A 10,244-nucleotide genomic window follows, 5' to 3' on the forward strand; every position below is an offset into this window, starting at 1 on the left:
TTTTATTTCATTGTATACTGTAGTTTTTAAGTATTTTATTTGTAATTATTTTATGTTGAAAAAATGACTTTCTGCCAAGTTTCTTGCGGCGCATTCTTCTTGGCAATGATGGTCTTTCCGAAAGCGCTGGTAGTTTTAAAAAATGACGTGTAAAAGTGCCCATTGCGGCCTATTTACTGAATAAATGATTTTGATTTTTTGATTTTTTTTTTTGAAGATAATGGCAAAAACAAAATATAGCTCTACATGATTTTTCAGTTTCAATGACGATGCGTGTATAGGTATAATATGTAGACACCACCTGATGCTGCAGCCAAGGTCTCCTGCTCATGACGGAACTCCTCAAAGGTTGATAGCATAGAAACGAAATTTTACATTTACGTTCAGTTTTGAAGTACACATGACTCGATGAGATAAAATATATAGCTAAAAAAATGAAATAAAATAATATAAGTAATAAAAAAGGTTTTCAAAAACAAGCTATATAAGTGACACTCTTATTTAAAAACACTGCTCTAAAAAACGAAAATAAACATTAAATACCTACGTCAAACCAATCAAGTCTTTACGTAACATAATAATTTCTATCTAACCTCTAAACCGCACCATGACTGACTGACTGACAGACAACGCGTAGCCTAAACTACTGGTGCTAGATACTCGAAATTTGGCATACATAAAGTATTATGGGTGTGCACTAAGGAAACATTTTTAGAAAAGTCCATGGGATAGGATATAACTAAACTTTGTTTTTTTCTTTGTTTATTGGGGGTAATCCCTGAAAATGCTGAGCTGATTTATATATTATTTCTTTTACAAATAGAAAGCTACACTATCCCTGATTGATATAAACTACTTTTCTTCAGAAAAATGCACATGCACACCTTAACGCAAGTAGTTAGAATTACTTTTTCTTTTTAACCGACTGCAAGGAGAGGTATTGTTTTTTTCATTGTGACTGCGATAGGTACCTACGAACTTCGATTTTCGCGTTTCATAGTAGCCCCTCTGAGAGCCTGCTGCAGTTGCAGTACATAAATTGTGTTTCATCGTATTTTATCAGAAAAGTTCGTAACTAAAAGCATCGGAGAGTGAGATCTCCATATTGTTGTCTCTCTCACTAAAGTGGAATGCCTACAAACACACAATACCACTACATATGCAATTCCACGCTCTCGGTTATTTAACTTGGATCACATTTGGAATAGGTACACTAAACTTTGAATTGTCGACACAGCATTAACTGAACTACAGTAATAAAATGATCTGATAATTCTTGCGTATACGGAGGGCATGAATTATCAGACCGTGCAATATTGTCCTACGTTGTCAGTCGATAAATATCGGTTGTACATTAACCACACCCACCCGGGATTGTCCCTCCGAAAAACAAAGGCGTAATTTCCACTTTTAACTCCACCTAAAAATAGCACCAATTGTTTAGTATACTTATTGTTTAAAATCATATTTAAAAAAGCAATTAATTTAACCGAGAATTCCTCTTAAATAATTACATAGACAATCTAATACACTAAAGTTTGTCAGTAAAATGTTAATTAATAGTTATAGAAAAAGTTATAAAATAAAACATTAGTTACGGTTGAAAAACGCTTCAAATTGTTGTGTCGCATTGCATTTGCAATTTGCAGCTCGCAGCAGGAGGGCTACTACAAAACTCGAAACTCGAAGTTCGTGTCATGCGGTCCCTCTCGCTCTTGTATTAAATAGTGTGTCAGAGGGACCGCACGACACGAACTTTCAAGAGTTTCGAGTTTCATAGTAGCCCTGCAGTTTTGACATTTGATTTGATCTGACATTCGATTTCGATAGAACACGTAAAATTTAGGTATTTGATATAATATAAGCTTGCAAATTAACATTCTTTTGTTATACTTATTCAGATTTATTAAATCAAAATCAAGTGTTTAGTAGTTTAGTTTTCTACCAAAAAGTGGTCATGGAAGTGCCAAAGTGCTAGTAAAACTATTCAAATTGTGCAGTGAATGCAATTAGAAGTTCATAAACTCCCAAAGGATCCATCTTATGGCGTAAGTGCTTGCAATTTTATTTCTTTAAACGCAGTAACATAAAAAACGAATGTTCGGATGAGACATTCGGACGCACACTAAAAAAACTTCTTTTAGACAAGTTATTGTACTCTTTAAAAGAGTACAGTGAGATTTTATGTTGACATATTATATGCGTTTCATTTTTGTTTTTATGTACCTTGTTTTGTACTCGGTTCGAAGTTTCTCAAACTAAGTACTCGGCCGAGTTACTCGGTTCAGTTTTGAGGCGCGAAAACAGGTTAGACAGGTTCACGCTGCGCTACCAGCCACCGCCAAGTAGTTGTTTTAAAGAAAATCGCATCGCCGGTCCGCGAATTAATTGCTTAAATATTTACAATTGATAATTCTCATTTTTATGTTTTTAATGAATAAATACTCCCAATAACATTTTGAAACTAGCCTGTTCTATTATAATACATAATGATTTCTCTTAAATAATAATTTTATTTAGACCAAGTATACTCGTCAATGGAACCGAGTTATTCGGTCGAGTATGAGTATAAAAAAACTGCCGAATACACCGAGTACAGAGTAGTAAACAAGTACTCGGCCCATCTCTAATTGATTGTTCCTAGTGCATAAATTTGACTTAGATTTAAGTATATTCTTGTTTTGCTTTTTATTATTATTATTGAATTGAATTCTAATTTGACATTCTAAATTCAATCTTTTATTTTTTATTCTGGCTGACAATTTATTGTAATAAGATTGATTTTTTGTATACATTTGACGATCCTTTTGTGAATTTCTTGTAATTAACTGATGTGTTTATAATGTATTTTTTCAAAAAGTAATAAATAAATCTAATCTAATCTAATCTAATCATACTATTAAAAAGCGACACCACGCTATGTCGTCCGACGTATGTTTCTATCTGCACTGCACTTGACCATAATAAATACCTATATGGGACTGATTAGTGCTGACATCCGTTGGAGGCATGGCGGGCGTGTGCAAGCGTGTCCATAGGTCTTTATGGTAAAGACGGTATTGTAATATTGTCCCTCCTATCCCAGAAGATTGCTCAAGGCAGGTGTTTAAGAAAAGGTTCGAAAGATATATTTATTGCATTGCCAAAATCAGCGGTGGCCTTACCCATTGCGAGGCTCCGAGAGGCCCTTTGTCCTTCGTTAAAAGTATGTGATGCGAAAATATAGTTTTTTTATTTTTTATTTGCATGGTCTCTGCAAGAGTGAGGCCATGTGGTGTCAGGTTAGAATTACACCTCTCCATTTCTTCCGTGGGTGTCGTGAGAGGCGACTGAGGATAAAGGTTAAGGTATAGGTATAGGTATAGGTAGCTAGCAACCTGTCACTATTGTACCGTTTTAGTCAAACATAAGACCTAAAATTGCTTAATGTAATTCTATGTGAACGGAGTCGCGGGCAACGGCTAGTCAATGAATAAATGAAAGTAATATTGATGTCTTTGATATTATAATTAGAATTAAGTTTGGAATGTACACTAAAAAAATGCAATTTATTAAATGACTACCTAAATTGTGAACTATGAAGAGCCTATTTTCCTTCTGTCCATTCCTATATTGAACAGACTGTAAAGTGTAAAGATATCATTCACCTCAACACTGTACAGCGATCTCAAGTGTTCTAGAGATGGTCACCTTAAATTTACAGAGATCGATAATGATTTTTATGTGTATGAAATGTGTCTATTTGTGAAAACCCACATAAACAGCTATAAAATCATGACATCCAATCCAAGATCGACATCTGGGCTACATTCTGTTACCCAAGCCATACTTCTGCTCACTTTAAGAAAAGTATATTGTATATGTCGGTTAAAATATTCAACTACTTGCCAAATGACCTTAAAACTTTGAACATGCCAGAATTTAAGAAATTGTTTAAATGGTGCTTAGAAAAAATGCATTATACTGTCAATGACCATTTTTACCCTACTACTAATACATCACGAATTGTTTACTGACAATTTTGTACTTTCTTTAGTCTGTTTATTCATTCATTCATTATTATTATTATCATTGTTGTTTTGACATCTCCATAATTATTTGTTATATTTTTATATTTTTGCGTTGTATTATTTTGAATTGGACAAGTGACAATGCATCTGCACATTCATAGAATAACCTTATTTCTCTGTATTTTCTCGTATGACCATTGCTGTGTTGTAATTGTGGTGTGATCTGCTACTTGTTGTTGTTTCTTTAAAAAAATATGGCTGTGTCCATTGGAGGACAATTTTGCCAGTGTCTAGTAGTTTTTGCCGTTTTACGGTAAAAAAATTCTAGAAAACGAAATATAAGAGGTAATGGTGGATGAACGATTACAGCGCGAAATCCGCTTATAAACCGATCTGCTACTTATTTGTTGTATAGTACCTTCTATTGATATTGCATCCGCACGGGCACGTTCAGTACATGACATTGACATTTTCTATTATTATTGTTAATTTTATTATTAAGTATTCTAAATTTTGATTATTAATATTTTTATTTTTATTTTTCTTCTGTTTCAATGATTCAATGACATATAATGAGCGTATTAGCGTATCTGCCGAATATTGTGCGCCATACACTGGCTGATTGTGACGAACTTCACTCACTTTCTGACAATAAATGATTGATTGATTGTTTTTTTTGTTACAGAGCTATGGATGAAAATGATGACTACGACTCCGACAGTACAGTGATAATATCAGATATATCCAAAAACCCTGAAAAAATCGCTCGCAAACGACGTAAACTAGATGAAATGGTACGCAAAATACTACACACAAATATAAATGTCACGAATGATGCTCAGAACAAGGCTTCCTGTGTTCCATGTGCCAATAAACCAACAGATATTAAACAAAACCATAATAATGATCCAGAAGCAATACAGCGGCGTAATAATCAATTCTTAAGTGATTGCGATCAGCTTGCCGAGAATAATAATAATGATAGTGTTTTCGAAGATCTGAAAGTAAAAAAGGAGCTTCTTAAGCAAGAAAATAATAGTGAAGAACGTGAATACTGTGACGGTGAAGAAGTTAAAGAAAAAGAAGTGGTTATTATTTCGGATGATTCAGAAGATGACTGTACAATTGTAACCGATGATGCGAATAAGCAAGTTGATAAAAACACTAATTTTCATCCTAGAATCGGTGTGTTAACGCCTTCTGCTATAAATACCAGAAGAGCTACTCTAGATAGTGAAAAAAATGCAATCGCGTCAAACATTAGTACGTGTGAGACGTCAGCCAATCCAAATAAAATAAACCCTAAGGTTACCGTCTTAAAACCATCAGCTATCAATTCTCGTAGAGCCTCGATTAACTCTTTTGAAAGAAATGAAGCTCCTTCTAATAACAATATCAAACACGTTAATTTGTGTAGAAGCAAAAGTAAGGACAAAGAAGACAATGATAATAAAGGGAAAGAGCCTGCTAACAAGAAAATATGTAAAACAAACAGGTTATCGGGACATAAGAGCTACGGCGAGCATCCACCAAAGCTTACACCTAACCAAAATGTAATATCCCGAAAGAGAAATAGCGATGGTGCTATCCACAGGAAACCTAAGAATTCACAAGATAACAATATTATTTTGTCTTCAAAAAGTACTGACAGTAATATCAAGGACGCTGCAGCTGTCAATAAAAAAGCAAATCGACATAAATCCACCGATTCCAGTAGCGTTATAGTTAGAACGGCTGATGTTATTGCTAAAAATGTTCAAGACATGAGTGGAAATCAAGAAAAAGTTGACACAGGTGTAGTTGATATAAATGATCCCAATAGAACTAATGCGGGACATCATAAAACTGCGCAAATTAACGCTATGCACAATGTTTGCAAAGATCCATCTGTTACGAAAAATAACAATATCAACAACAGCATCAACGACAATGTTATTAAAATTCATGAAGCCAGTAATAACGTCATGGATCAAACTGCAAATTTAGGTGAAACACCGATAGACATTGGTGCGTTTGGTGGCAGCAAAAAAGAAAATGCAAATTCAACTAACAGGCGCAAATCAACCGACGCTAAACGGATTACAGTTGACAGAAATGAATTAAACGCTAATGTTTCTGACAGTAATATTAATACCCTAGAATATCCTATACTGGAACAGTCGAAAAATACAGTTGAAAAAAATTTCGTGCCAGAAGAAGATACTGACATATTAAACAGTGATTTCAATACGAATAAACAGTTGTCAAACGCTAGCAAATCAGGTGACGTTTTGCGGGTTAGACCTGTAATAGAAACGCCTAATAAAGATGTCTTGTGCAGTAATACTGTAAGTCATAATAACAATTTTGAAACTCCTGTCATAGGTGTCTTAAGAAAATTTATTGAGAAAAACAATGCCAATCAAACTTTAACAGAAGAATGCAGTAAAAGTGATGAATTAGTTAGTAAGCTAAATAAAACAAGCAAACTTAGAGTGGCTCACGAGCAACACATTACAGATCATAAAGGAAAAAAAATCTGCTTTGATAAACGTGCTACTGAATTTCTTACTTTTTTTTTCAAAAAAGTAAATGAATACTTAAACCATGTCTTCCTGGATAGCAAATTGGTTAGTAAATTGCGAGCATCATCACCCACTCTTAAAAGAGAGATCAAATGTATATTACGTCATATTGAAAAGCATGGTGCATCTAAAGTACGATACGCTTGTCCTAAGTGTTCGCAACTTTCAGTTTTTTCGCCACAGGGAATGTATCCGGTTGGAGTCGATGTAAATCCAACACTCGAACATAATACATTAAAGTGTAAATTATGTCGCGCTCTTCGAATATTACACGATGCGCATATGCAAAATACAAGTGATAAGAAATATGATGAAGTAAATAAACCTAAAAGTAGACGAGAAAGTGCATCTGAATTAACATTAACTGAAAATAATAATGTCGCAATGAATAGAAATAATGGTGCTCCTGTTAAATCAAATCTAGGAACATCTAAGTCTAACATAAGTGTCACATATGATAAAAGAAAAGTTACAGACATTGTTGTTGACAGTCTGACAACAACTGCAACTTCTGCTCATAATGACATACCAACCAAAACAAATGGAGATACTACTACTAAAAAAGAAAAAACGAAAGAAAAGAAGAAAGAAAAATCTGGGCAGAGCTGCGTGACGGTGTCAAATGAAAATGATGAAATAACAAGTGGTAAAGTCAAAATAAAATTTTATAAACGTAGAGTTGACAATAATGTATCCCCTATTAACCCTAAGCGCGTAAAAACTGATACACGAGACGAAAGTACAAAGGTTGTAAAAAGTAATTGTAATTATAAAACAGACCTCAGTTCAACTAACGATATTCCTACAAGCTCGTTTGATGAACCTACAAAGTTAAATAATAAATTAATTAGCAGCGTGGACACAATTTACAACAAAGGAGGTCTACCCAGAAATTATGATGAAACTGAGAGTCGTGAAGAAAATAAGGCTCAATTAACTCAAACTCTAGTTGGATGTTTCACTAAATTTCAAACTAAAGAAAATTATGAAAACAAGTATACAGTAAATGTACATACATGTCCCGAATGCACCTGTATATTTGATTCCTACACCAGTCTTATTGAGCATATGAGGGACAATCATAACATACCAGAAATTTTTAATAAAATTACATGTCCTCTTTGTTTCGTTCACTTAAACGAAAATAACTATATGGGACATGTAAAAGTACATTTTCCTGATGAAAATACAGAAGATGGCGGCAATGAAATTGCAATTGAAATGAATAATTCTCGAAAAAATTTGAACGCTACTGATTTTGATACCCAGCAGCAAAAAATAATAATCGCAAAATCAAGTGAAAATAAACAATACGAATGTAAAATATGTAAAGAGGTGCTGTATTCGTTACGTGCTTCGAAAAAACATAGGAAACAGGCACACGGTCACCTTGACCTGAAAAAAAAGAAATTATTTAATGTAACAGAGAAAAAGGGAGTACTAAAAAGCATTCAAAGTCAAAGTTCTGCTTGTCTTGAAAATGCAATTAGTGAAGATAAGAACACAAAAAAAATTGCAAATCCAGAAACTAAAAGCTTAGGTAGCTGTGCAATGAATAAGCTTGAAGAAAGTGAAAATAATGAAATTAACAACCCCGAAAAAGCACGAGATTTCGTTGAGAGAAGCAGGGAACAAAACTTTGATAACACAAACGATCAAAGAAATGTAACACAAAACTGTAATGACGATCAAAAGGAATCAAACCAAGAAAAAAAACGAAAAAATAATGAAGAAATAAATATAATTCAAGAAGCAAAACGAGCTACTTTGATAAAGTCTCGCAGGGAGAGTAAAATAAAAGGACATGAAAACGAGTTTAATAGCACTCAGAGCCATATTACTAAATTACTTGACACTAGTAAAGAGATTGATAAAAATAAACAGTCACATATTGCAAAAGATAACAACAATTCACCAGTAAACACTGAAATCATAAGTGAACCCTTACATGAATCAAATGTGCAAGGAGGTGCCAGTGCTGTTGCTAAAACCAGTTGTCAAACTGAGGTAGATGAAGCAGAAGGTGAAAGAAATGATATAGATATGGATGACGCAGACGACTCTGTTTGTGAATCGAAATTACCAGGCACAGATAGTTCACCATTTGTTGACGACAGAAGCTTTACTCAAGATGAAGATGTAATAAGTCGTGAACAGAATAAATCTAAATGTATATTTCCATCTACATCAGGGAGCAAACCAACTTTAGCCAACTGCTACAACTGTAGCACCAACATCGATGTAATTGATATGGATAATCATCATTGCCGTCAAAAAATAGTCGGTACTCTTTACAATTGTTTCTCGTGTGGAGTTAGTGTGCAACACGATGACACGCACAAGTGTGCAAACGAAAATAATTTCTGCATTGAAAATGTACAAATCACTGACGTTGTTACAGTCAAAGAAGTTTATGTTTTCAAATGTGAAGACTGCAGTTTCGCAACTGACGTTTATGATGATGTTATCGGTCACTGCCAAAACCACTACAACGACATCAAAGATCCTACCGCTTTTTGCGAAACCTGTCAACTATCCTACCACACCAACTACATCAAAGAGCATGAATATTTACACGAGAAAGATTTGAAAATAATAAGCTATTCCTACAAATCATTATATTCAAATTGGGACAAAACTTTCGAAGGTATGCCATCTCATATACTAGAAGAAATGCAAGAACGAAGCATATACAAAAGTCACTGTCTTAAAATGAAGGTAATAAATGATGGACCATGGAAGTATACTCTGTACCAATGCAATCAATGCGAAACCTGTGTAGCACCAGGAAAACTAGAGCAACATTGCCGAAAAGAATGTGATTTTCTCGGCCACCCTTGTTCTGAATGCAACAAACTGTTCATATTATATGCAATGTGCGAAAACCACGAGCTGGACCACAAGAAAACCAATGTATTCAAGACAATAGAATTTAACTGCAAAAGGGACGAACGTTTCAATTCTAAGTTATTCGAGGCGCGTAGAATTGAAACGCTCTCCCGAATTCCGATAGTCGATATATTTAAGTGTGTCTGTGGGATCTGTTTTATATCAAACGATAGTTTAAAACATCATTTTGCCGGTTGTAATTTGGAAGACAAGGGTGTACTGTGTCCCCGCTGCGCCGTCCCGCGTCTTTTCGAAGTGAACGATCTCGAGAATCATTTGAGACTACATCATGGCGCAGTAGCATACAGATTTCGTGTCAATAGCATTGTTATTCAAGAATATATTGAAACTTGCCATATTTTGGACCAGGATTTAAGTAAAACTGAAGATGACGAGAGGGAAGGTTTTAAAGAAGAAAATGATGATCGTAGCGTATAGGCAATTAGGCATTTATCGCTAGATGGCGTTAGTATCAACATGTACGTTTGACATATTAAATATATTGACCCGGATAACTCACGTCTTAAATCGAGTTTAGCCCTACATGTTTCGGGGGGGGGGGGGTCATGTAACAGGTCGAAGATAAGCATTAGCCCGATACAGGTTAAAAATTAAACCTAAAAAATTCACCTTAGATAATTTATAATTAAACAAAAATAAAAAATAAAATTACAACTTGCTCTTATTGCTTGCTCTTATTGGGTGTTAAATAGAAAGTAATACTTGCTTATAATTATGTATGTTAATCTACCCAATTTAATTAATTTTCTTTGGCTAACTT

At 34.3% G+C, this 10,244-nt stretch overlaps 1 protein-coding gene across 1 annotated transcript; it reads left to right on the forward strand.

Moving 5' to 3' along the window:
• Positions 1-1,805: 1,805 nt before the first annotated feature.
• Positions 1,806-10,017, forward strand: LOC141444595 (uncharacterized). Its single transcript, XM_074110162.1, has 2 exons — positions 1,806-2,048; positions 4,696-10,017. The coding sequence occupies exons 1-2, from the start codon at positions 2,044-2,046 to the stop codon at positions 9,899-9,901; spliced, it is 5,211 nt and encodes a 1,736-aa protein (XP_073966263.1). The 5' UTR covers positions 1,806-2,043; the 3' UTR covers positions 9,902-10,017.
• The last annotated feature ends 227 nt before the right edge of the window (positions 10,018-10,244 follow it).

This window comes from Choristoneura fumiferana, chromosome 30 (genome assembly GCF_025370935.1).
Source record: "Choristoneura fumiferana chromosome 30, NRCan_CFum_1, whole genome shotgun sequence".
Classification (NCBI taxonomy): domain Eukaryota; kingdom Metazoa; phylum Arthropoda; class Insecta; order Lepidoptera; family Tortricidae; genus Choristoneura; species Choristoneura fumiferana.